The sequence below is a fragment of the Gorilla gorilla genome, chromosome 20 (assembly GCF_029281585.2).
Source record: "Gorilla gorilla gorilla isolate KB3781 chromosome 20, NHGRI_mGorGor1-v2.1_pri, whole genome shotgun sequence".
NCBI classification, from domain to species: domain Eukaryota; kingdom Metazoa; phylum Chordata; class Mammalia; order Primates; family Hominidae; genus Gorilla; species Gorilla gorilla.
In genome coordinates this window covers 56,888,794-56,915,691 of record NC_073244.2, presented here as the reverse complement: position 1 = coordinate 56,915,691, position 26,898 = coordinate 56,888,794, and the positions used below count along the sequence as shown (strand labels likewise).

Genomic DNA, 26,898 nt, shown 5'->3' with positions numbered 1-26,898 from the left:
ATTGCTCGACTCCCGTTCTGCAGGAAAAACTGGGGAATATTTCAACGTGTGCAGAGCAGAAAACCGAGGAATAAGTATTTTTCCGAAAAATGTATTCCCGAAAGCCGCTGATTCGCTGTATTGCTGGAGTCAGAGGCCCGTCGGGTCCCGATGAGTCGCCCCCATCGTCTGTCCAATATGGTTTGTTGCAACGCCTCCTTAAAGGGGCAGCCACACTGCTCGTCGTAAGCCTTAAAGAGACAGGACGGTCGATTGGTCTGAAATTCTTGAAGAGACAGGTAAGAATCCTAGTTAGCAGGGCTGTGCTTTCTGTGTTAAATGCCTTCTGGGGAGGCCCAGATGCCTCGGAAGTTCAGAACTTGACTGGGAGAAGCGGGAAAATGGAGAAATAGGGGCAATCCGTCCGGAGGGCGTGAAGTTCCAGCCAGGGGCGGGGCTTCTGGACTCCGGGGGAGCGGGAAACATAGGGGGAGGAGCTTGTGGTTCTCGAGGGCGGAGCCTCGGACCCAGACGCCCCACACGCGTGGAGTGGTGCTGGGCACGGTGTAGCGTTTGTGGATCAAATGGGACTTGTAGATGCCCCCGGGGGTTTAGTCTCATGCGTGGGAAACCTCGATGACTTTCAGGAAGGGACCTGATCGGCGACTCCTCCCTGCCCCAGGGAGCGTGTAAACAGCGGCACGTGGACGCAGATTTGGGGGACGCACCCACTTCCCTTCCCACTGGGGCCGCCCCGCGTTGGGCGGCGGTTGGAGCCGCGGGACGGTGGCTAGACAGGGTGACCCGACTGCATTCCTGGCCAGTGTGTCAGCGCCACTTCCCGCCCCCTCTGCCAAGATTTAGGATCCTACTCCAGAATTGGAGCACCCCTTCTCCCCAGGTGGGAGAGGCTTTCCAGAGCGGAGGGAGGGTCAAGGGGAAGGGGAAATGTTTCGCCTATCCAGGATCTCCAGACGGTTTCCTTCGCGTGGGCGAGAGAGACACCGGGGTGCAGCCCCTGCGGGCTCCAGGACTACAATTCCCACAGGACCCGAGGCAAAGAGTCGCCCGAGGTCGGTCGCGGAGGCTGCTGGGGGTTGTAGTCCAAACTAAGATTTTGAACTCTTGCTGGGACATCCTTTGAAGATCCAACCCGCACTTTTTATCGACGGGGAGATTCGGGCTCAGAGACCCTGGGGGATACTGATCAGGAAAGGGGATACTGCACCTGAAGGGGTGGGGCAAGGGCTCAGGAGTCAGTCTCCAGCCACAGCGAGGCAGGCGTTTCGGCTCTTCTGTATCTCCCTGGCCTGGTCGCTCTCGGCTTCTGGGCCTCGCCCTTCCTGTCTGTGAAATGGACTCTGGGTGAATCCAAATAGGATCGTCTCGGGTTACGTCCTGTCCCTCCGGGACTACAAGTCCCAAGGTGCTCGAGGCGACCTTGGCTCCCCCTCCCCTCCGGGACCCGCCTCCCTCCAGCCCAAGTCACGTCGTCTAACCTGTTCCCAGCTCCTGCCCCGCCCCGTTCTCCGCTCCCCAAGCCGGAGCCCGAGCCGGAGGAAGCCCCCTGGTGCCAGGATCTGCCCGGATCCGTGAGTTTCACCCTCCTGGGGATCAGAGGCCCTGAAAAAGCCCAACACCCGCGTCCCTGGGAGGATTGGGAGGGGACTCGGACGCCAGGTCCCAGGGCGGAATTTGGGGCGCGCCGACACCTGGATCCTTAGAAGGAAACTCCGATGCCTGTTTTACTGGAAAGAAGGAAAGCGGGTTCGGATGCCTGAATTCTTGGAATGGAGGGATTCGACCCCTTCATCCCGGGGAGACGTTGGAGCTGGAATTCCTGAGTCCCTCGAACTGGGGGGCTCTAGGAAGCCGAGTCTTTGGGTAGTATAGGGGTTCGAATCCCCGAGTCTTGGTCAGAAATGAGAGGCTCAGACTGGTGGGGCTCAGGGTGGAATGGGTGACCACCCTGCCAGCCTCAAGCTGCTGTCTCGACCGATCTTCTAGGTCTCTGAGCAGAATTAAGGGTGGGGCAGGGATAGTGGAGCCTGGGTTCCTGAAGTGGAGCAGGACAGGTACCCGGGGTCCCTCTGGAGGCTGTGTCCCGGCTCTCCCCCGACTTTTCGGCTCGAGGATGGGGGCGGGGTAGGAGAGAAAACACCGAGGCAGATCTCCAACCTCCTCTGTGCCGCTGAGCGAACCCAACATGTCATTAACCTGGGCGTCAGACCTGCCTAACCAGAGAAGGGACATCCGCCCTAGGGCACCCCCTGGCGGAGGTGGGCTCCCCTATTGCCTTATGGGGTGGGAAACAGCTGGGTTTGCAGAGGTAGTTCTAGAACCCAGGGCAGAATTCCGGAAAGCGGCTATTGGATTCTGGGAGGTTTGCATAGCCGGGCATTTAACCATTACACGGAGAGGAAGGGGTAAACTGAGGCTTGGAGCTCACACAGGCAGTAGAGTTTGTGGGGTCAGGATTCTGCCTCCTCCTTCTTCTGCAGCTCTCTGGGGGACGGGATTCCATCCGCCCCCGCCAGATTTTCTGACTAACCTTCTGCCTCAGGGCTCCTTGCCCTGACCCTGAGGTGAGAAATGTCACCTCCACGCCCATCTGTCTGACCTGGGGTATTGTGGGAGATAAGGGAGGGACAGAGGCTAATTCTGGAGGTGTCTGTCTGTCCTTGAGGCGGGGGGAGGGCAGGACCAGGCACCTCCCTCTGTCTATCTCCCCGTTCTCTCCACCCCCATGCGTCCTAAGAAGGGGGATTAAAAACAGAATGGGGGAGGCGGGCATCTGATGAGAGAGGAGTGTTTCCCAATGTCTGGGCTTGAAGGGCATTTGATGATAACCTGAAATGAAATTAAAAATAATAACCGTGGCTGCCAAAACAGGGCTCTGGGTGTACCAAGCTCAGAGCTGGTAGGTAGGTAGGTAGGAAAGCTCGCATTGTCTAGAGGAATCTTGGGTGACTGAGAGGTCTCCCTTTGAATAAGGTTTGCTGACCCCAGGGAAGGACTCCTCATTACGAGTGGAGAAACAGAGGCTGGAGAGTGGATATTGCCCACACCCTGGGCTTTTGCCAGCTTCTGTCTGGAATCTTCCAGGGCTCTCCCAGCCCCCCCCCCGTTCCCTAAGTGACTGAGGGTGATCACTGGCCAGACTCAGGAATGTACAGGGGAAATTTAGGACTCTGAGAGGCAAGGGCTCAGGAAGTTGAGACCCTGGGTGTCAAAACTCAGGGCTTGTATGATCTCAGAAAGAGTTGAAAGGGCCCTTTTAGGGGAAAAAAAATTACATTGAGTCTGGACCCCTCATTCTGTTGCCAGACCCTGTGTTATTATAATGAACAGCCAAGGACATCTGGTAATTATGAATCCTGTATGTGTGAACTTTATTTCGCGCACTGCATTGTTCTAATCACGGCTTATAAATTATGTCACTCAATCCTCATACCCCTTTGAGGCGAAGGTATTAATTCTTCCCATGGTCCACATGAGGAAACAGGCACAGAGAAGCTAAATAACAAGCCCAAGTAGAGGCTTAGAGCAAGAAAGGCCCTAGCCCATTCCATAGACGTCCACAAAGGAGGAAACCGAGTCCCAGAGACAGTGGAGCCTCTCCAGATTCAGTGTGACCCGACAGGGCTGTAGGAGTCCAGCCTGGGTGTTCCCAGCTCAGTCTGGCTCTCTGACCCGTTTCCTACTGAAGATGACTCCTCCAGGAAGTCCACAGGATCCTTAGCCCTAAAGAACCTGGCTGGGGTGCAGAGGAGGCCAGGGAAGGAGAGCCAGGGGTGGAGCGGAGAGACGAGCCCAGGGGAGAGTACCTGCGGCTGGACCAGAGCCCGCGGGAGAGCTCGGAGCTAGAGCTGGAGGGGAGCACATGGGAGAGGACTCGGAGGCAGAGGTCAGGGGCAGAGGCCTGGGAACAGACACACGGCCCGCGCCACCCCCGAGCCCCGCCCTTGTACCCCGCCCGGCCCAGCTCCCTTGCCGCGGGATGTACAGCACCTGCCCGGGCCCGCTGCGCATTCCCCGGGCCTGAGCTCAGGCGCAGTCCGCCCTCCTGGCGGGGGTCCGGGCGTGACCGCCCCCTGGTGGCTCTGACGTCCCCACCGCCTGTCCCCGCGACAGCCCCACACCCAGGGTTGGCATTTCCTGAGAGCCAGAGAATGTCAGCATGGAATCTGAGAATCTTGGAAATTTGGGGATCATGGCGCCGTGGCTCACGCCTGTAATCCCAATACTTTGGGAGATCGAGCCGGGGAGGATCCCATGAGGCTAGGAGTTCGAGACCAGCCTAACCACAGGCGCAAGAGAGACTAAATCTCTACCAAAAGAAAAAAAAAGAGTCACTTACAGCTGGCATTGGAGGCTGCACAGACTTGCTCATTTATCTATTTTAACAGTTAACAAAGTATTGTTTGTGTATCTCTGAAATTCTAAATGCCCGAGTTTTTATTCCTGTAGTCTCTTCTTCCTGAGGCCTCAATTCTCAGAGCTCTGAATTCTTCCTGCACCTTCTGACCAGGTGGATTCTTACAGTAGTCCTATGAGGTGAACTTTTATCCCCATTTTACAGATTAGGAGACTGAGGTACTGTGGTCAGGGTTGGACGGTGGTGCTGCCAGATTTGATGATTTTATTTTTTTTTTTTTTTAAGAAATGGGGTCTCATTGTGTTGGCCATGTTGGTCTTGAACTCCTGGCCTCAAGTGATCCTCCCCCCTCGGCCTCCCAAAGTGCAAGGATTACAGGCAGAAGCTGCCATGCCCGGCCCTCAGATTTGAATTTTTGAAGTCTGACTTCTTACTCATGCTTTTACCAGCCGCACTATACCATCCATCTAGACTTCCAGAGCAGTGCAACCCTGGGTTAGGTAGAATGTGGTACAGAAAGACTCAGAATTCTGGGTTAGACAAATTGGAGAATTCTAGAATGTTCCAAAGATAGAATCTTGGACTCAGAACTTTCCAACAATAGGCTCTTTAGCTGAGGGGTTTAGGCTCTGTAGAACTTTAGTTACAGTCGTAAGGTCCTTACAGTTTGAAAGTCTGGGGCTCATAGAGATTAAAGGGGCCTTTCAGAATAGTTGGTTTGGCCAGGTGTGGTGGCTCATGCCTGTAATCTCAGCACTTTGGGAGGCTGAGGCGGGAGGATTGCTTGAGCCCAGGAGTTCAAAACCAGCCTGAGCAACAAAGTGAGACCCCTGTCTCTACAAATTTTTTTTTTTTTTTTTTTTTTTGGGACGGAGTCTCGCTCTGTCTCCGAGGCTGGAGTGCAGTGGCACGATCTCGGCTCACTGAAAGCTCCGCCTCCCTGGTTCATGCCATTCTCCTGCCTCAGCCTCCCGAGTAGCTGGGACTACAGGCGCCCGCCACCACGCCCAGCAAATTTTTTTGTATTTTTTAGTAGAGACAGGGTTTCACCGTGTTAGCCAGGATGGTCTCGATTTCCTGACCTCGTGATCCGCCCGCCTTAGCCTCCCAAAGTGTACAAAATGTTTTTAAAAAATTAGCTGGGTGTGGTGGCGCGAGGCTATACCTATAGTCTCAGCTACTCAGGAGGCTGAGGTGGGAGGACCACTTGAGCTGGGAGGTCAAGAGGCTGTAGTGAGTCACAATTGTAGCCTGGGTTACAGAGCGAGACCCTATCTCAAAAAAAAAAAAAAAAGGTGATTTGCCTTCTTCTTTGATGTTGGGGAGACTGAGGCCCAGGGAGTGGAGAGGACTCAACGCCCAAGGTCACACACTCCCTGTTCATCCAAATGAGCCGCCAGCCTGAACAGGTTCTGTTCCTTCGACTTCCCAGACAGAGGCGGGTATCAGCACGCCCCAGCCTGCCCTGCTGCCTATACTGCCAGAGCTAAGTGGTCGATGCAGCAGGGAGGTGGCAGAGCTGGTGGGTGTGGTGGCTAGCATGGGGATAGGGATGGTGCTGGCCTGACCGGTTGCTAGTGGCCTAGCTCCCTCCCACTGGGCCAGTGACCACAGCTGCCCCTCCACCCCTGGCCACCTCCCTGTTCCTCTTGCTAACAATGGGTCAGTGAGAGCCAGACCTCCACTGAATGGGGACCCTAGGGAAAGGAAGCTGAGCAGTCGCTTCCCTCTAGACCCCTCTAATCTGGTAGAGATGACCCAGAATAAGTTAGATGCGGGTGTGAAACCCATTACTACCGACTTCTTGCAGGGTGATCTTGAACATGTTTCTGAGCCATGCTTTCTTGCCTGCTAGGGTGGTTTTGACCATCGAATGAAGCTTTCAGCGCACGGCATTTCTCACCACTCTAGAAGGGACTGGCCCCTCAATTAATTTTTTTTTTTTTAAGTAGAGCCTCACTCTGTCACCCAAGCTGCAGTGCAGTGACACAATCTATGCTCACTGCAACCTGTGCCTCCCAGTTGCAAGTGAGCCTTGTGCCTCAGCCTCCTGAGTAGCTGGGATTACAGGCACATGCCACCATGCCCAGCTAACTTTTGTATTTTTTTGTAGAGACGGGGTTTCACCATATTGGCCAGGCTGGTCTCCTGGCTTCAAGCGATCCATCCACCTCGGCCTCCCAAAGTGCTCGGGTTACAGGAGTGAACCACCGCGCCTGGCTGGTTATTGTTGTTGTTGTTTTAAACATATTTATTTATTTGTTTGTTTTAAGACGGAGTCTCGCACTGTCGCCCAGGCTGGAGTGCAGTGGCGCGATCTCCGCTCAGTTCAAGCTCCACCTCCCGGGTTCATGCCGTTCTCCTGCCTCAGCCTCCCGAGTAGCTGGGACTACAGGCGTCCATCACCACGCCCGGCTAATTTTTGGTATTTTTAGTAGAGACGGGGTTTCACCATGTTAGCCAGGATGGTCTCGCTCTCCTGACCTCCTGATCCGCCCTCCTTGGCCTCCCAAAGTGCTGGAATTACAGGCGTGAGCCACCGCGCCCGGCGCATATTGTTTTTACTACATTTACTACATTATACCCCAAGCAGTAGGCATGGGTTCTAGTACACAGCAGACAGCAGAATTATTATTAAAAAACAAAAACAAGGCCGGGCGCGGTGGCTCACGCCTGTAATCCCAGCACTTTGGGAGGCCGAGGCGGATGGATCACGAGGTCAGGAGATCAAGACCATCCTGGCTGACACGGTGAAACCCCGTCTCTACTAAAAATACAAAAATTTAGCCAGGCATGGTGGCAGGCGCCTGTAGTCCCAGCTACTCGGGAGGCTGAGACAGGAGAATGGCGTGAACCCTGGAGGCGGAGCTTGCAGTGAGCCGAGATCGCGCCACTGCACTCCAGCCTGGGTGAAAATGCGAGACACCGTCTCAAAAACAAACAAACAAACAAAAACAGGATCTAGCACAGTGCGTTCTGGTCCCTAGTAAACATTCAGTAATTCATAGTTATTCCATCCTATGTTTACCGGCACATTGTAGGTGATCAATAGATAATTGTTCAAGGAGTGATTCAGGTCTTAGGACTGAGATAAAGAGATGGACATGGCCGGGCGCAGAGACTCACTCCTGTGATCCCAGAACTACAAAAATTAGCCGGGCATAATGGCGCGCGCTTGTAGTCCCAGCTAGGCAGAAGATTTGCTTGAACCTGGGAGGCGGAGGTTGCAGTGAGCCAAGATCGCGTCATTGCACTCCCGCCTGGGCGACAGAGCGAGACTCTGTCTCACACACACACACACACAAAAAAAAAAAAAAGAAAAGAAAAGAAAGAAAGAGAAAGTGAATTCCGGAGGTTTTAGACTGGGTTTGGACTTCTCCGTGGCGCATGGACTTGGCTTTGGAGGAGTTGGCATCTCCCAGCTGGGGAGGTGAAAGGGTAAAGGGCTTCCAGGGGAAGGAACTGAGTTGAGGCGTTGTCCCGCTCCTGACGGCGTCTGACTCCCTGAGGGCGGGGTCTAGAGGGGCGGGGTCTTAGCCAGCTCCCTCCCTCCCCACCATGCAGGCGCCCGCTCCGGCCGGCACCATGGACAGCGAGGCATTCCAGAGCGCGCGGGACTTTCTGGACATGAACTTCCAGTGTAAGCTGGAGTAGGGGGCGGGGCTGGCGAGGCGGGGCCCTCGGCAGCGGGCGAGGGGTGCTGAGGCCGGCCCCTGCCAGGAGGCCGGGTCCTTACCTCCACTCCCACCTCCCCAGCGCTGGCCATGAAACACATGGATCTGAAGCAGATGGAGCTGGACACGGCGGCGGCCAAGGTGGATGAACTGACCAAGCAGCTGGAGTCGCTGTGGTCAGACTCTCCCACGCCTCCTGGCCCGCAGGCCGGACCCCCTTCTAGGGTAAGCCTGGTTCCCACCTTGATCTCCAAAGTCAGCCTCTCGCCACAGTCCAGACCAGAGGCCTGGATTTCAGGCAAAAATTGCCCCATATAGTTATGCAAGTTGTGGGCTCTTCAAGGGAACTTGAAAAAAGGGGACCAGGCCAGGCGCAATGGTTCAGACCTGGAATCCCAGCACTTTGGAAGGCGAGGTGAGAGAATTGCTTGAGCCTAAGAGTTTGAGACCAGCCTCTACAAATGATTTTTTAAAAATCTGGCTGGGCACGGTGGCTCACGCCTGTAATCTCAACACTTTCAGAGGCAGGCGGATCACTTGAGGTCAGGAGTTTAAGACCAGCCTGGCTAACATGGTGAAACCCTGTCTCTACTAAAAATACAAAAGTTAGCCAGGTGTGGTGGTGCATGCCTGTAATCCCAGCTACTTGGGAGGCTGAGGTGGGAGGATCACACTAAGCCAGGGAGGTTGAGGCTGCAATGAGCCAAGATAGAATAGAAAAAAAGAAAGAAGGAAAGAGAGAGAGAGAAAGCAAGCAAGCAGGGAGGGAGGGAGGGAGGGAAGGAGAGAGAGAGAAAGGAAGGAAGGAGAGAGAGAGGAAAGAAAGAAAAAGAAAGAAAGAAAAGAAAGAGAGAGAAAGAAAGAAAGAAATAGAAAAGAGGGGACCAGTGGAAGTGGACATCTAACGGGACCCTCAGAAGGAAAGAGGTGTTTACCTAAGCGGCATAAAGGTGACATGGAGTAATGGGCTAGCCACAGTGCTGATTCAGGGCTGTCTCCCCACCACTCCTCACCTGGGCTCTCTGTGCCTGAATTTCCATGGCCGGTCGGCCTCCTCTGGGTTGACCTCCAGTGATCTCTCTTGACACCCCCGCCCACACACCAACCCTTCCACTAATGTCTCCTTTGATCCATTCCTCAATGCCCTGGCCTCCCCACAGCCACCCCGGTACAGCTCCAGCTCGATCCCTGAGCCCTTCGGCAGCCGAGGGTCCCCCCGGAAGGCGGCCACCGACGGCGCAGACACCCCGTTCGGACGATCAGAGAGTGCCCCAACCCTGCACCCCTACAGCCCACTGTCCCCCAAGGGCCGGCCGTCGTCGCCGCGCACCCCGCTCTACCTGCAGCCGGACGCCTACGGCAGCCTGGACCGCGCGACCTCGCCCCGGCCCCGCGCCTTCGATGGCGCAGGCAGCTCCCTCGGCCGTGCGCCCTCCCCGCGGCCTGGGCCAGGCCCGCTCCGCCAGCAGGGTCCCCCCACGCCTTTCGACTTCCTGGGCCGCGCAGGCTCCCCCCGCGGCAGCCCCCTGGCGGAGGGGCCCCAGGCCTTCTTCCCCGAGCGCGGGCCGTCACCGCGCCCCTCTGCCACAGCCTACGACGCGCCAGCGTCCGCCTTCGGGAGCTCCCTGCTAGGCTCGGGCGGCAGCGCATTCGCCCCGCCTCTGCGCGCGCAAGGTGAACCCAGGGGCTCCTCGCGGGGCCTTTGACTTGCGGGGTCAAAGCGGGCGGGATCCGGGGCGCGCCACCCCTCCCGTCTCATCCTCCCTGGAAACTTCTCCCCAGACGACCTGACGCTGCGCCGGCGGCCCCCGAAAGCCTGGAACGAGTCTGACCTGGACGTGGCGTACGAGAAGAAGCCTTCGCAGACAGCGAGCTATGAACGTGAGTGGTGGAGGCCCGGGGAGTGGAGGACCCGGAGGAGAGGCAGCCCCACAGACCCTAATGATTCCCGCCCCGCAGGCCTGGACGTCTTCGCGAGGCCTGCCTCGCCGAGCCTGCAGCTGTTGCCTTGGAGGGAGAGCAGCCTGGATGGACTGGGGGGCACCGGCAAGGTGAGGAGGCGACGCCTGGGGAGGAGAGGCTGGGGAAGGTCGAGGAGTGGGGTCGGGGAGCGGGGTCAAGGCCAGTCTCCCCCTCGGGGCTGCGATCTGGGTCTCGGCGCCCTTTCCCGCACTCTCCCTTCACTGTGCTGAGTTTCTGCTCCTTCCTCACCCTTTCTTCTCCCTCACTCCCAGGGCTTCCCTCACCTCCTCTCCCTTCTCGTCTTTTGTCTTTACCTCCCCTCCACCTTCCCTCTCTCACCCGATCCCCTTCTCCCTTCCCTCTTCCCCAGGACAACCTCACCAGCGCCACCCTGCCGCGCAATTACAAGGTCTCTCCTCTGGCCAGCGACCGGCGTTCAGACGCGGGCAGCTACCGGCGGTCACTGGGCTCCGCGGGGCCGTCGGGCACTTTGCCTCGCAGCTGGCAGCCCGTCAGCCGCATCCCCATGCCCCCCTCCAGCCCCCAGCCCCGCGGGGCCCCGCGCCAGCGTCCCATCCCCCTCAGCATGATCTTCAAGCTGCAGAACGCCTTCTGGGAGCACGGGGCCAGCCGCGCCATGCTCCCTGGGTCCCCCCTCTTCACCCGAGCACCCCCGCCTAAGCTGCAGCCCCAACCACAACCACAGCCCCAGCCACAATCACAACCACAGCCCCAGCTGCCCCCACAGCCCCAGCCCCAACCCCAAACCCCTACCCCAGCCCCCCAGCATCCCCAACAGACATGGCCCCTTGTGAACGAAGGTGAGTCAGCAATGAGGGCCCTAGAGGACTGGGTGAAGGGAGGACAAATGGCAGGGGGACCAGACCAGCTCTGGGAGGTGGGGAGATCACAGCCAAATGCCTCTTTACAAGCACTGTCCCTTCAGAGAGCTAGGCCAGGTGAGTTTGGGAATTTGGGTAGGAGCCAGGGATAGCTCAAAGGTGAAGTGTGGACCCTGAAGCCAGACTGCCTGGTTCCACGCTGTGTGAACTTGGGCAAGTCACTTAACCTCACTGGGCCTCAATTTTCTTGAGTGTAAAAGGGAAATAATGGGCCGGGCACGGTGGCTCATGCCTGTAATCCCAGCACTTTGGGAGGCCGAGGCGGGCGGATCACAAAGTCAGAAGTTCGAGACCAGCCTGGCCAATATGAAACCCCATCTCTACTAAAAATACAAAAATTAGCCAGGCGTGGTGGCGGGCACCTGTAGTCCCAGCTACTTGTGAGGCTGAGGCAGGAGAATCACTTGGACCTGGGAGGCAGAGGTTGCAGTGAGCCAAGATTGTGCCACTGCAGTCCATCCTGGGTGACAGGGGGAGACTGCCTCAAAAAAAAAAAAAAAAAAAAAAAAAGGCAAATAATGATAGAATCGATCTTATTGACATATGTTATTAAATTCATATAAAGCCTTTAAAACAGCACCTGATGGGCCAGGTGCAGTTGCTCACACCTGTAATCCCAGCACTTTGGGAGGCCGAGGTGGGCAGATCACTTGAGGTCAGGAGTTCAAGACCAGCCTGGACAACATGATGAACTCCCATCTCTATCAAAAATAAAAAAATAAAAAATTAGCTGGGCATGGTGGCTCACCACTGTAGTCCTAGCTACTCAGCTTGAGCCAAGGAGGCGGAGGTTGCAGTGAGCCAAGATCATGCCACTGCACTCCAGCACAGGTGACAGGGTGAGACTCTGTCTCAAAAATAAATAAATAAATAGGATCTGATACATAGTAAGCTATCAATAGCTACCATATTAGCCAGGCACCGTGGCTCACCCTTGTAATCCTAGCAGTTTGGTGGGCTAATGCAGACAGGATTGCTTGAGCTCTGGAGTTCAAGACCAGCTTGGGCAACATAGTGAAACTAAAATAGCCTTTACTAAAAATAAAAGTACAAAAAATCTGCCGGGCATGGTAGTGGGCGCCTGTAGTCCCAGCTACTCAGGATGCTGAGGTGGGAGGATCATTTAAGCCTGGGAGATCCAGGCTGCAGTGAGCTGTGATAGCGCCACTGCACTCCAGCCTGGGTGACAGAGTGAGACCCAGTCTCAATAGCTACCATATTAGTTATAATAATTTATTAATATTTTGAGGTGTGAAATCAGTGAGTTAAGCAGATGGGCTGGAATCTCTCTTCACTGCTAACTTGCTGTGTGACTGAAGATAAATTACTTGTCTGAAACTCTGTTTCCTGTCTGTGAAGAGAGATTAATAATATCTACCCTATAGAATTGTGACGGGGATTCAATGAAATAATGTGTATGTGTTTGTGTTTTGGGGTTTATTTATTTATTTATTTTTGAGACAGAGTTTCACTCTTTTTTTTTGAGACAGAGTCTTGCTCTTTCTCCCAGGTTGGAGTGCAGTGGTGCTTGCTCACTGCAAGCTCCGCCTCCCGGGTTCATGCCATTCTCCTGCCTCAGCCTCCTGAGTGGCTGGGACTACAGGCGCCCACCACCACCCCCAGCTAATTTTTGTATTTTTAGTAGAGATGGGGTTTCATCATGTTAGCCAGGATGGTCTCGATCTCCTGACCTCATGATCTGCCCACCTCAGCCTCCCAAAGTGCTGGGATTACAGGCGTGAGCCACCGTGCCCAGCTGAGGTGGAGTTTCACTCTTCTTGCCCAGGCTGGAATGCAGTGGTGAGGTTTCAGCTCACTGCATCCTACACCTCCCAGGTTCAAGTGATTCTCCTACCTCAGCTTCCCAAGTAGCTGGGGTTACAGGCATGCACCACCACACCCAACTAATTTTTTGTATTTTTAGTAGAGACGAGGTTTTGCCATGTTGGCCAGGCTGGTCTCGAACCCCTGACCTCAGGTGATCCACCCACCTCAGCCTCCCAAAGTGCTGGGATTACAGGCATGAGCCACCATGCCCAGCCGTGTGTGTGTGTGTGTGTGTGTGTGTATTATTTATATGTATATGCATACTATATAAAAATATATATACACTATATATATAAAGTGTGTGTGTGTTTGTGTGTGTGTGTATATATATATATATATTTTGAGATGAAATCTCACTCTTTTGCCCAGGCTGGAGTGCAGTGGTGCAGTGGTGCAATCTCGGCTCACTGCAACCTCCGCCTCCTGGGTTCAAGCGATTCCTGTGCCTCAGCCTCCTGAGTAGCTGGGATTACAGGCATGTGCCACCACGCCCAGCTAATTTTTTTTTTTTTTTTTTTTTTTTTTTAGTAGAGACAGGGTTTTACCATGTTGGCCAGGCTGGTCTCAAACTCCTGATCTCAAGAGATCTGCCTGCCTCGGCCTCCCAAAGTTCTGGGATTACAGGTGTGAGCCACTCAACTCAGCCAATAATGCATATTTTTATTTCCACCTGCTTTACTGTCAGAGTGAGTAAGACAGAGAAGAAATCATTAAACACCAGGATTCTACTTCCTGCTGGAGTTTTCTGCCTGAGATGTTAGGAGAGGAAATTCTCAGGATCTCAGAAAATCACATCTATCACGGTTGGTAGAAGTAGATTCTAGAGTCAGCCAGAACTGAGTTCAAGTCCCAACTGCATGGCTTTGGGCAACTGACTTGTCCTCTCTGAGGCCCAGATTCCCTTTCGGTAATGTGGAGATGGCAGTGTATCTACCTCACAAAGCAGTGGTGAGATTACAATAAGGTAGGCATGTAAAGCGCCAGGCACATACTAACTGCTCAATAAATGGGAGGCATCATAATTGTATATTATTCACAGCCCAAGGAAAGTGTAGCCCAGAGAGGGCAAGGAACTTCCCTGAGGTCACACAGAAAATCATGTGCTGGTTGTATGCCCTGGAAGTTGTGGAGAGGGAGTGTTGGGTGTCTCCTGGGGACCTGTCCTCTGATGGGCTCTTGTTCCGGCTAGGACCCCCCAAACCCCCCACCGAGCTGGAGCCTGAGCCGGAGATAGAGGGGCTGCTGACACCAGTGCTGGAGGCTGGCGATGTGGATGAAGGCCCTGTAGCAAGGCCTCTCAGCCCCACGAGGCTGCAGCCAGCACTGCCACCGGAGGCACAGTCGGTGCCCGAGCTGGAGGAGGTGGCACGGGTGCTGGCGGAAATTCCCCGGCCCCTCAAACGCAGGGGCTCCATGGAGCAGGCCCCTGCTGTGGCCCTGCCCCCTACCCACAAGAAACAGTACCAGCAGATCATCAGCCGCCTCTTCCATCGTCATGGGGGACCAGGGCCCGGGGGGCCGGAGCCAGAGCTGTCCCCCATCACTGAGGGATCTGAGGCCAGGGCAGGGCCCCCTGCTCCTGCCCCACCAGCTCCCATTCCACCCCCGGCCCCGTCCCAGAGCAGCCCACCAGAGCAGCTGCAGAGCATGGTAAGTAATACAGGAGGAAACCGGGGTATGTTTGCTACATGAATCCAGGAGCTGTAGCAAAGAGCCCCCCAAATATAGTGGCTTAGCTGAGATGGAAGTTTTCTCCTCTTTTGAGTAGAAGTCCAAGAGTTTGCAGCCCAGGACTGTAGGCAGCTCACTGGAGTCAGGACCCAGGCTCTATCTACCTGGGGCTCTGCCATCCATCGGGGAGTAAGCCTGCCTTCATGGTCCTAGATGGCTGTCACCAAGTCTGCCCTCCAGCCAGGAAGAGAGAAAGAAGAAGAGAAAGTGCCCTTTCCTGTTTCAGGCAGAACCTGGGAGTTCCACATATCACTCTGCCTGCTCCCATTGGCCAGGAGCCTCATTGCAATGGGATGCTGGGAAATGTAGTCTTTAGGATAGCTGTGTGTGAATATATGGAGGGCCATCTGGGAGTCTTGGCCACATAGAGATGTTCTCTGCTCCTTCTCTCCAATAACCTGTGCCTGTGCCCTGACCCGGGCATTCCTTCAGCAATCTCAAGTCATACATCTGGACATGACTGAGTCTTGGCACAACAGTGGGTTCATTCTGGGACTGAGAAGTGTTGCCTGAATCAAAGCAGTCACCCTCTCTTCTCTTCCTCTCTGTCTCTGTGTCTCTTGTGTCTGCTCTGCTCTCTCCTCTATTTTTTTTTTTTTTCCAGGCAGAGTCTTGCTCCATCACTCAGGCTGGAGTGCAGTGGCTTGACCTCAGCTCACTGCAACCTCCGCCTCCCAGGTTCAAGCCATCCTCCCGCTTTAGCTTCCCAAGTAGCTGGGATTATAAGTGTGTGCCACCACTCCTGGCTAATTTTTGTATTTTTAGTAGAGATGAGGTTTCACCATGTTGGCCAGGCTGGTCTCAAACTCCTGACTTCGAATGATCCACCTGCCTCAGCCTCCCAAAGTGCTGCAGTTAGAGGCATGAGCCACTGTTCCTGGCTTTGCTCTCTCCTCTTATAAAATAGTGAGTCTCGGCCGGGCGCGGTGGCTCACGCCTGTAATCCCAGCACTTTGGGAGGCCGAGGTGGGTGGATCATGAGGTCAGAGGTTCAAGTCCAGCCTGACCAACATGGTGAAACCCCCTCTCTACTAAAAAAATACAAAAATTAGCCCGGAGCGGTGGCGCGTGCCTGTAATCCTGTAGCAGGAGGAGCCACAGACAAAACTTCTCAGACACCGGATTAAAGAAGGAAGAGGTTTTTATTCGGCCGGGAGCATCAGCGTCTTAAGAGCCGAGCTCCCCGAAAAAGAAATTCCTAGCACTTTTAAGGGCTTACAACGCTAAGGGGTCCACGTGAAAGGGCCATGATAGATCAAGTAAGCGTGAGGAATGTGACTGGGGGCTACAGACATCAGCTAATAGAACAAAACGTTTTACAGTGCTTTCTCATACAATGTCTGGAATTTACAGATAATACCAGTAGTTTTGGTCAGGGGTTAATATTATTATTATTATTTTAACCACCAGGACCAGGTGGTGGCACCAAGGTCATCTAGCTATTTATCGTACTTCTGTTTTTTTCCAACGTTTTGCTTTCTCCCTTTTTTTCCTGTCTTATAAACTAGGGAAAAGGGGAGGTGGGGGAGAAGCTGGGAAGGACAACAGGAGAAGTGGTGGTCTCATTCCAATTCCAGCTACTCAGGAGGCTGAGGCAAGAGAATCGCTTAAACCCGGAAGGCGGAGGTTGCAGTGAGCCAAGACTGCACCACTGCACTCCAGCCTGGGCGACAGAGCAAGACTCCATCTCTAAATAAATAAATAAATAGGCCGGGCGTGGTGGTTCACGCCTGTAATCCCAGCATTTTGGGAGGCTGAGGCGGGCGGATCACGAAGTCAGGAGATAAGACCATCCTGGCTAACATGGTGAAACCCCGTCTCTACTAAAAATACAAAAATTAGCTGGGGGTGGTGGCGGGCGCCTGTAGTCCCAGCTACTCTGGAGGCTGAGGCAGGAGAATGGCGTGAACCCAGGAGGCGGAGCTTGCGGTGAGCTGAGATCGCGCCACTGCACTCCAGCCTGGGTGACAGAGCAAGATTCCGTCTCAAAAAATAAATAAATAAATAAATAAATAAATAAATAAATAAATAAATAAAAAGTGAGTCTCGGCTGGGTGCAGGACTCCACCTCCTGGGTTAAAGTGATTCTCCTGCGTCAGTCTCCCAAGTAGCTGGGATTACAGGCATATGCCACCACGCTTGGCTAATTTTTGTATTTTTGGTAGAGATGGGGTTTCACTGTGTTGGCTAGGCTGGTCTTGAACTCCTGACCTCAAGTGATCTGCCCGCCCTGGCCTCCCAAAGTGCTGGGATTACAGGTGTGAGCCACCACACCTGGCCAAGATTAAATACATTAATGTAGTGCTTAGCATAATACCTGGCACATAACTGTTAACTGCTCTTACTGTTGTCACCATTGGACCAGGGGATGGTCTCCTGCTGATCTTGGTCCCTGCATCTTGACTGGGAAGAGGGTTGTAGCCACATGGAACAGTCCTGAACACTCCGTGTGCGTAGACAGCGGGAAGAGATCACTTCTCAGAGAAGTAGGGGTCAGGTGGACCCCCCCAAAATGCCTATTCCTAGGCCCTCCTGAAAGTAAAGGCAAGGAACCTTGAGGCTCAGGATTTTGAAATCAAGAGGGGATGAATAACAGCATGTTGAAATGGCTGAGCATCCCATTGTAGAATCACAGAGTCCTGGCCACAGAGAAACTTAAAAAATCATAGAATGTAAGAATCAAACGCTAGTATCACCAACTTAGAATAGTAACATTTTAGAGCCCTAGAGCATTTAAAGGTTTGAACAGGATCTTAGAATTATAAAGTTAGGCCGGGCACGGTGGCTCATGCCTGTAATCCCAGCACCTTGGGAGGCCGAGGCGGGTGGATCACTTGAGGTCAGGAGTTCAAGACTAGCCTGGCCAACATGGTGAAACCCCGTCTCTGCTAAAAATACAAAAATTAGCTGGGCCTGGTGGCGCATGCCTGTAATGCCAGCTACTCGGGAGGCTCAGGCAGGAGAATTGCTTGAACCTAGGAGACAGAGGCTGCAGTGAGCCGAGATTGCGCCACTGCACTCCAGTCTGGGCAACAGAGAGAAACTCTGTCTCAAAATAAAATAAAATAAAATAAAATAATATAAAATAAGGAATCTCTTCTCTTAAAAAAAAAGAATTATAAAGTTAGTATCATGGACTGATTATTACTGATTTTTGAAGTCACCAAATCTGACAATTAAAGATGCTTATATTTTGAATTATAAAATCACAAATTCATGCACTGATATGTTGTAATAGAGGGTTATTATTATCGAGACAGAGTCTCACTCTGTTGCCCAGGCTGGAGTGCAGTGGCAAGATCATGGCTCACTGCAGCCTCCACCTACTGGGCTCAATTGATCCTCATGCCTCAGCCTCCCCTATGGCTGGGACTACAGGCATGCACCACCACTCCCAGATAATATTTAACATTTTTTGTAGAGACAGTTCTCATTATGTTGTCCAGGCTGGTCTCAAACCAGGCATGAGCCACTGTGCCCAGCTGAGATTTATACTTTAAATTTACACATTCCACTATAGAGAAATACACCAACACCATAGAGAGCTTGGGAAAAATAAATAAAAATAGAAGAAAGAGGACAAAATCACACCACTCACAGAGAACCATCATTAACATTTTGAATATTTCCTTCTAGTCTTTTTTTTTTTTTTCTTTTTTGAGATGGAGTCTCACTCTGTCACCCAGGCTGGAGTGCGATGGCACCATCTCAGCTCACTATAACTGTGCCTCCTGGGTTCAAGTGATTCTCATCACGGCCTCCTGAGTAGCTGGGATTACAGGCGTGCGCCACCACGGCCAGCTAATTTTTGTATTTTTAGTAGAGACAGGGTTTCACCATGTTGGCCAGGCTGGTCTTGAACTCCTGCCTGACCTCAGGTGATCCACTCTCCTCAGCCTCCCAAAGTGCTGAGATTACACGCATGAGCCACCGCACCCAGCCATTTCCTTCTAGTCTTTTAAAATGAAATTCTAGGTCAAGCACGATGGCTCACACCTGTAATCCCAGCGCTTTGGGAGGCCGAGGTGGGTGGATCACGAGGTCAGGAGAACAAGACCGTCCTGGCTAACACGGTGAAACCCCATCTTTACTAAAAATACAAAATAGCCAGGCGTGGTGGCAGGCGCCCGTAGTCCCAGCTACTTGGCAGGCTGAGGCAGGAGAATGGCCTGAACCCGGGAGGCGGAGCTTGCAGTGAGCTGAGATCGCGCCACTGCACTCCAGCCTGGGCGACAGAGCGAGACTCTGTCTCAAAAAAACCAACAAAAAAAAGAAATTCTAACAGAAAAATATTAAAGTTCTCCATCATAGAATCTTGGGATTCCAAAGTCCTGGCCCCTCAGCAGTTTGAAATAGCACAACCTAGCATTTCTGCAATCACAACATATTGGAAACCTGAAATAACTGAGCATCTGGGAATTTTGGATTCAGTGGCTGTTGGGATCTCTGAATTCCAGAATCTTAAAATCACTGAAACTCTGGAAACAGCAAAGACCAGAATCACAAATGCTATGCACTCACACACTTGGAATAAATAAATGCATTTTTTTTTTCTTTTGAGACTGGGTCTCACTCTGTTGCCCAGGCTAGAGTGCAGTGGCATGATCATGGCTCACTGAAGCCTCCTTCTCTTCCATTCAAGTAATCCTCCTGCCTCAGCCTCCCAAGTAGCTGGGACGACGGGTGTGCGCCACCATGTCAGGCTGATTTTTTATTTTTTGTAGAGACTGGGTCTCACTATATTGCCCAAGCTGTTCTCAAACTCCTGGGCTCAAGTGATCCTCCCACCTCAGCCTCCCAAAGTGCTAGGATTACAGACATGAGCCACCTCGCCCAGCCCAGAATAAATGAATCTTACAGGAGGAAAATTAAAAATAAGAAAGCACATGAGGCTGGGCACAGTGGCTCACACCTGTAATCCTAGCATTTTGGGAGGCTGAGGTGGGTGGATCACCTGAGGTCAGGAGTTCGAGACCAGCCTGGGCAACATGACAAAACCCTGTCTCTACTGAAAATATGAAAATTAGCCAGGCATAGTGGCGCATGCCTGTAATCCCAGCTACTCAGGAGGCTGAGGCAGGAGAATTGCTTGAACCTGGGGGATGGAGGTTGCAGTGAGCTGAGATCACACCACTGCACTGCACTCCAGCCTGGATGACAGAGCGAGACTCTGTCTCAAAAAAAAAAAAAAAAAAAGAGAAAAAGAAAAGGAAAACACAGGGAATAATAAAATGCTCAAATTCCAAACATCCGGAATGAACACACTTGGTAACATTTTGTCATGTGTGTCTCATTGCATTCATTATTAACAAAAGAAATGTGAGACTGTATGTGAATTGTATAACTGGCTTCCACAATCATTGTTTTGAACTGATAGAATTACTTTGCCACCAATCTCATGGCCCCCCAGCTTTCTCTCAAGTTTCAGGGCCCAAGATTCTCAAATCACAGGATTCCCTGTCTATGGCAGGGAACTGGAGGCTCTAGGAGATCGAAGGCACCCCCTCACCCCATCCCGAGGGAATCCCAGTTCTACCCCTGTTTAGGTGGGTGCCACAAGTCCCTGGACCTCTGTTTCCTACTCTAGATCATGGATATACTAACAATCCCTCCAAGTCGCTGAGCTCTGCGCCCTGTCCCCCAGGAGATGCGCTCGGTGCTGCGGAAGGCGGGCTCCCCGCGCAAGGCCCGCCGCGCGCGCCTCAACCCTCTGGTGCTCCTCCTGGACGCGGCGCTGACCGGGGAGCTGGAGGTGGTGCAGCAGGCGGTGAAGGAGGTGAGCGCTGCTGAGCGGGAGGTGGGCGCGGCGGGGGCATCGCAGATGCCAGCCGCGGGACTGAGTCTTCCCCCTCCCCCGGTGCACTCAGATGAACGACCCGAGCCAGCCCAACGAGGAGGGCATCACTGCCTTGCACAACGCCATCTGCGGCGCCAACTACTCCATCGTGGATTTCCTCATCACCGCGGGTGCCAATGTCAACTCCCCCGACAGCCACGGCTGGTGAGCCCCGACCCGCGCGGTGGGCTGGGTCCCCTGTGGGCGGACGCGCAGCCTCTCATGCATCGTTCCCCGCAACCCCCCACCCCCACGCCTAGGACACCCTTGCACTGCGCGGCGTCGTGCAACGACACAGTCATCTGCATGGCGCTGGTGCAGCACGGCGCTGCAATCTTCGCCACCACGCTCAGCGACGGCGCCACCGCCTTCGAGAAGTGCGACCCTTACCGCGAGGGTTATGCTGACTGCGCCACCTACCTGGCAGGTGCGAGGCAGGGCTGCTGGCGCCTGGGTACCTGGCGGGTGCGCAGGAGCGGGGAGGGGAGCAACTACCCCCTACTAGGGAGAGAAGGGTATGGGGGCTGTACCAACCACTTGGCAGGATTGCGGAGGAGGAGGATGAGGGATGGACCGCTTGCGGGGGTGGGGGGACTATGCCCTCCTAAGGGAAAAGGGGACATGGAGGCTGTGCTATGCGAGCTGGACACCTTTGGGGAGGAGAGTGGCTGTGAAGATTGGTCTGCTCACCTTTCACATCTTCAGGGGTGAGGAGCTGAACGTTTCAACCCTGCCATCTACCTGGCATAGGGCTCTGGGCAGGTGGGCTCTGCCACTTGTGGGAGAGGCATTGACACACCCCTGGCAGGTGAGCAGGCTACAGCTGCCAGAAAGGGGCTTGTAGGAAGACACAAGGCTGTACCCTATCTCTCCAGGGGGCAGGCTACATCACCTGGTTCCCCGACGGGCAGGGCGAAGTAGGCTGTGCCACGGGGATTGTGCACAGGGTCATTTCACACCTGGAGGAGCCAGTTGTATCTCGGTGTGGGCAAGGAACTTCACGGAGAGTTGGAGTGAGGCAGGTCCTAGGACTTATGGGTGAGACAGAGGGTTATATATTTGAAAGGTGAGCCTGGTCAGGCTACAGGACATTGTAGAGACCCCCTGTCTCTACAAATATTTATTTATTATTATTTTTGAGACAGAGTCTCACTGTCACCCGGCTGGAGTGCAGTGGCTCAATCTCGGCTCACTGCAACCTCCACCTCCTGGATTCAAGCAATTCTCTGCCTCAGCCTCTTGAGTAGCTGGGACTACAGGTGCTCACCACCATGCCCGACTCATTTTTTTGTATTTTTAGTACAGACGGGGTTTTGCGGTGTTGCCCAGGCTGGTCCTGAACTCTTGAGCTCAGGCAATCTGCCCACCTTGGCCTCCCAAAGTGCTAAGATTCAGGTGTGAGCCACCACACCTGGCCTCTATGAAATATTTATTTATTTTTATTTATTTATTTTTTGAGACAGAGTCTTGCTCTGTCACCCAGGTTGCAGTGCAGTGGCGCCATAGCTCACTACAAACTCTGCCTCCTCGGTGAAAGCGATTCTTCTGCCTCAGGCTCCCGAGTAACTGGGATTACAGGCAAGGGCCCCACGTCCTGCTAACTTTTTTCTTTTTCTTTTTTTTTTTTTTTGTATTTTTAGTGGAGACGGGGTTTTGCCATGTTGGCCAGGCTGGTCTTGAACCTCTGACCTCAGAGGATCCGCCTGCCTTGGCCTCCCAAAGTGCTGTGATTATAGGTGTGAGCCACTGTGCCCGGCCTACAAAATATTTAATAATAACATAAAGAATCAGGAGGAGGCTGAGGCAGGAGGATTGCTTGAATCTGGAAGTTCGAGGCTGCAGTAAGCTTGATCTCACCACTGCACTCCCGCAGCCTGGGTGGCAGAGTGAGACCTTGTCTGAAAAAAAAAAAAAAAAAGAAAAGAAAAGAAAAGAAAAAGAAAGCCAGGCGCGGTGGCTCATGCCTGTAATCCTAGCACTTTGGGAGGCTCGAGGCGGGCGGATTGCCTGAGCTCAGGATTTCCAAACCAGCCTGGGCAACACGGTGAAACCCCGTCTCTACTAAAAATATAAAAAAATTTAGCCGGGTGTAGCGGCGTGGGCCTGTAGTCCCAGCTACTTTGGAGGCTGAGGCAGGAGAATTGCTGGAACCCGGGAGGCGGAGGTTGCAGTGAACCGAAATCGCGCCACTGCACTCCAGCCTGGGCGACAGAGCAAGACTCCGTCTCCAAAAAGAAAAGAAAAGAAAGAGGCAGATGAGCCAACTTAAAGGACCCTATCATTCAAGGAAGGTGCGAATCTTCCTTAGAGACTGTACCACTTAAGCTAAGCGCCACGGTAGGGCAAAAGACTGGACCTCTAGGGTTGACACGGGGATTCAGCAATGTACAAGAAGGAAATGAGGGCCGGGCCAGGTGGCTCACGCCTGTAATCCCAGCACTTTGGGAGGCCGAGGCGGGTGGATCACTTGAGGTCAGGAGTTTGATACCAGCCTGACCAACATGGTGAAACCCCGTCTCTACTAAAGATACAAAAATTGGCCAGGCATGGTGGCGCACACCTGTAATCCCAGCTACTTGGAAGGCTGAGGCAGTAGAATGGCTCGAACTCGGGAGGCGGAGGTTGCAGTGAGACCGCACCATTGCACTCCTGCCTGGGTGACAAGAGCGAAATTCCATCTCAAAAAAAAAAAAAAAAAAAAAAGCCGGGCATGGTGGCTCAGGCCTGTAATCCCAGCACTTTGGGAGGCCAAGGTGGGCGGATCACGAGGTCAGGAGATAGAGACCATCCTGGCTAACACGGTGAAACCCTGACTCTACTAAAAATACCAAAAATTAGCCAGGCGTGGTGGCGGGCGCCTGTAGTCCCAGCTACTCGGGAGGCTGAGGCAGGAGAATGATGTGAACCCAGGAGGCGGAGGTTGCAGTGAGCCGAGATCGTGCCACTGCACTCCAGCCTGGGCGACAGAGCGAGACTCTGTCTCAAAAAAAAAAAAAAAAGAAAAAGAAAAAAAGAAATGGGAGCCTCTGACCCTGCCTCGGGAGTGGGTGGCCTGCTGGCATGCTTCCCCCAGTTTCCTCGAACGCTCAAAGACGGCCAGTCCCGGCATCTGACTCCAGCTCCGGTTCCCATCCACAGCCATGGGCACACACAACATTTCAGGTGGTTGCTGGGACAGGCGCCAAATTCCAGGGTCTGTCCTGGACCCCACGTGGCCCCTGTTCCTGGACCCCCTGGGCCAGGCTCTCACCTTCCCCTCCGTGGCATGTTTCAGACGTCGAGCAGAGTATGGGGCTGATGAACAGCGGGGCAGTGTACGCTCTCTGGGACTACAGTGCCGAGTTCGGGGACGAGCTGTCCTTCCGCGAGGGCGAGTCGGTCACCGTGCTGCGGAGGGACGGGCCGGAGGAGACCGACTGGTGGTGGGCCGCGCTGCACGGCCAGGAGGGCTACGTGCCGCGGAACTACTTCGGGGTGAGCCCAGGGGAGAAGTCATGGGGACCTCCCGACAGTTGGGGGTTGGGGAAAAGGGGGATCCCACAGGAAAAAGAAGAGGCAACAGGAACAAACCGTTATATTGGGAGAGGGAGGTCAGAAAAGCTCATTATTGCTCATGGGGAGGAGACGAAAAGTCCGTTATATTTAATAGTAATGTCGGGGGGTAAGGGTCCCTTATAGTTAGGGGAGTAGGTGAGGAAAAGCCCTTTATTTTATTTTTAAATTTCTATTTTTTTATTTTTATTTTATTTATTTATTTCTGAAACGGAGTCTCGCCCTGTCACCCAGGCTGGAGTGCAATGAAGCCATCTGTGCTCACTGCAACCTCGGGCCCCCCCCAACCCGGGCTCAACCAGTTCTCCTGCCTGGGATTACAGGCGCCCACCACCACCACGCCCGGCTACTTTTTGTATTTTTAGTAGAGACGGGGTTTCACCATGTTGGCCAGGCTGGTTTTGATCTACTGACCTCAAATGATCCACCTGCCTTGGTCTCCCAAAGTGCTGGGATTACAGGCATGAGCCACCGCGCCCGGCCAATTTGTATTTATGTATTTGAGATGGAGTCTTGCTTTGTCACCCAGACTGGAGTGCAGTGATAAGATGTGGGCTCACTGCAACCTCTGCCTCCCGGGCTCAAGTGATCCTCCCTCCTTGGCCTCCAGAGTAGCTGGGATGACAGGCGCATGCCACCACGTACGGCTAATTTTTTTTTTTTTTTTTTTTTTTGTATTTTTTGTAGACAGGGTTTCGTCACGTTGGCCAGGCTGGTCTTGAACTCCTGACCTCAGGTGACCTGCCCGCCTCAGCCTCCCAAAGTCCTGGGATTACAGGCATGTGCCACTGCACCTGGCTGGAAGCGTCCTTTATAAAGCTGTCAGGATGTAGGGTGCTCGCCAATACTGCCTTACTAGTTATTTGATTGGTTTCTGCTCAATCCAATGTTTTTATTATCATCCCTGATTGTATTGGTGGAGAGGTTAAAGAATAATCCATTTTAGCCAAGGGAAGCGACGAAGAAGAATCTCATTTTAATGATGGTGGGTGGAGTTAAAGAATTGTAGATTAAGGCTGGGAGAGGGCAAAAGACTGGACCTCTAGGGCTGACACAGGGATTCAGCAATGTACAAGAAGGAAGTGGAGGGCCGGGCCAGGTGGCTCACACCTGTAATCCCAGCACTTTGGGAGGCCAAGGCGGGCGGATCTCCTGAGGTCAGGAGTTCGAGACCAGCCTGGCCAACATGGTGAAACTCCATCTCTACTAAAAATACAAAAAAAAAAAAAGTTAGCCGGGTGTGGTGGCGGGTGCCTGTAATCCCAGCTCATCAGGAGGCTGACACAGGAGAATCGCTTGAGCCTGGGAGATTGATCCTGCAGTGAGCCCTGATGGTGCCACTGCACTCCAGCCTGGGTGACAATAAAAATATATGTTATATATAAATATATAATATATATTTATATATATAATATAACAGATGGAGAGGAAGCTTTCATTACACTGCATTGCACAGAATGAGGAAAAATCCATTAATAAAATTACAGTGTAACTGAGGAAAATTCTCTATTAGGGTTACGGGAGAAGACAAGGAAGATTCCGTTACATTCCTGAGAGGGGAGATTTTTTTATTTTATTTATTTATTTTTCTCTGTGTGTGTGTGTGTGTTTTGTTTTTTGAGACACAGCTTCGGCTCTGTCTCCCAGGCTGGAGTGCAGTGGCGCGATCTTGGCTCACTGCAGCCTCCACCTCCCGGATTCAAGTGATTCTCCTGCCTCAGCCTCCCAAGTAGCTGGGATTACAGGCATGCACCACCACGCCCAGCTAATTTTTTGTGTTTTTAGTAGAGACAGGGTCTCGTCATGTTGCCCAGGCTTGTCTTGAACTCCTGAGCTCAGGTCATCCACCCACCTCGGCCTCCCAAACTGCTGGGATTATAGGTGTGACCCACTGCTCCCGGCCCTGAGAGAGGAGATTTTTTAAATATGGAGGTGGGACCCAAAAAGACAACCAAGGTGTTAGAGAGAGGTGGGCTTCTCCTTATGGCAGTTAGGAGAGACTGGAAATATTCCATTTCATCAGTGGAGGCTCTGATTGGAAGGTTCCATCTGGTTCTTGGAGGTGACACAGAACTTGGATTCTGGAGCAGTTTGGGAGGTGCTGAGAGGTCCTCTTAGGAAGGGGTGGGAGGATAGAGACAGGCAGCGGATTTGCATGTGGGATGAGGAGGTGGGAGCTCCTGATGTCTGAAGATCCTGTCTCTCCCCAGCTGTTCCCCAGGGTGAAGCCTCAAAGGAGTAAAGTCTAGCAGGATAGAAGGAGGTTTCTGAGGCTGACAGAAACAAGCATTCCTGCCTTCCCTCCAGACCTCTCCCTCTGTTTTTTGCTGCCTTTATCTGCACCCCTCACCCTGCTGGTGGTGATCCTTGCCACCGGTTCTCTGTTCTCCCGGAAGTCCAGGGAAGAAGGAGGGCCCCAGCCTTAAATTTAGTAATCTGCCTTAGCCTTGGGAGGTCTGGAAAGGGCTGGAAATCACTGGGGACAGGAAACCACTTCCTTTTGCCAAATCAGATCCCGTCCAAAGTGCCTCCCATGCCTACCACCATCATCACATCCCCCGGCAAGCCAGCCACCTGCCCAGCCGGGCCTGGGATGGGCCACCACACCACTGGATATTCCTGGGAGTCATTGCTGACACCATCTCTCCCAGCAGTCTTGGGGTCTGGGTGGGAAACATTGGTCTCTACCAGGATCCCTGACCCACCTCTCCCCAATTAAGTGCATTCACACAGCACTGGTTTAATGTTTATAAACAAAATAGGGAAACTTTCCTTATAAATAAAAGTAGTTTGCACAGAAATTGACTTTCTTCTCTTTTGATTCTGTTTTGACTCAATACATGCTCATCATTGTGGTTATGATTTTTGGCAAAGCAGTCTGAAAGTAGCCCTTTCTTCTTCTTCTTCTTCTTTTTTTTTTTTTTGATCTCACTCTAGTGCCCAGGCTGGGGTACGATAGTGCAATCTCAGCTCACTGCAACCTCTGCCTCCTGAGTTCAAGCGATTCTCCTGCCTCAGCCTCCCGAGTAGCTGGGATTACAGGCATCTGCCACCACA

The 26,898-nt window shown here is 53.1% G+C and overlaps 1 protein-coding gene across 3 annotated transcripts; it reads left to right on the top strand.

Annotated features, from left to right (window-relative positions):
- Positions 1-89: 89 nt before the first annotated feature.
- PPP1R13L (protein phosphatase 1 regulatory subunit 13 like) lies at positions 90-26,642 on the top strand. Of its 3 annotated transcripts, XM_055369737.2 has the most exons (14): positions 630-1,052; positions 1,489-1,571; positions 7,922-7,997; positions 8,114-8,256; positions 9,192-9,705; positions 9,814-9,912; positions 9,991-10,082; positions 10,364-10,814; positions 13,912-14,372; positions 20,098-20,229; positions 20,321-20,454; positions 20,550-20,716; positions 23,564-23,763; positions 26,052-26,642. In XM_055369737.2, exons 3-14 carry the CDS (start codon positions 7,943-7,945, stop codon positions 26,088-26,090), a joined length of 2,487 nt encoding a protein of 828 aa, XP_055225712.1. In that variant the 5' UTR covers positions 630-1,052; positions 1,489-1,571; positions 7,922-7,942; the 3' UTR covers positions 26,091-26,642. The 3 variants fall into 3 exon arrangements, with proteins under 3 accessions (XP_030859731.2, XP_063557518.1, XP_055225712.1); XM_031003871.2 differs by lacking the exons at positions 630-1,052; positions 1,489-1,571 and adding an exon at positions 90-278; XM_063701448.1 differs by lacking the exons at positions 630-1,052; positions 1,489-1,571; positions 20,321-20,454; ... (1 more) ...; positions 23,564-23,763; positions 26,052-26,642 and adding an exon at positions 90-278 and having other exon boundaries at positions 20,041-20,126.
- Positions 26,643-26,898: the final 256 nt, after the last annotated feature.

What these genes read in the sequence shown, in the direction of transcription:
- PPP1R13L (XM_031003871.2), top strand. Translation starts at nt 90, where the DNA reads ATGTATTCCCGAAAGCCGCTGATTCGCTGTATTGCTGGAGTCAGAGGC. An exon ending in AGGCCGGACCCCCTTCTAGG is followed by an intron (nt 8,257 to 9,191) that starts GTAAGCCTGGTT and finishes GCCTCCCCACAG; the next exon opens with CCACCCCGGTACAGCTCCAG. An exon ending in TGCCGCGGAACTACTTCGGG is followed by an intron (nt 23,764 to 26,051) that starts GTGAGCCCAGGG and finishes GTCTCTCCCCAG; the next exon opens with CTGTTCCCCAGGGTGAAGCC.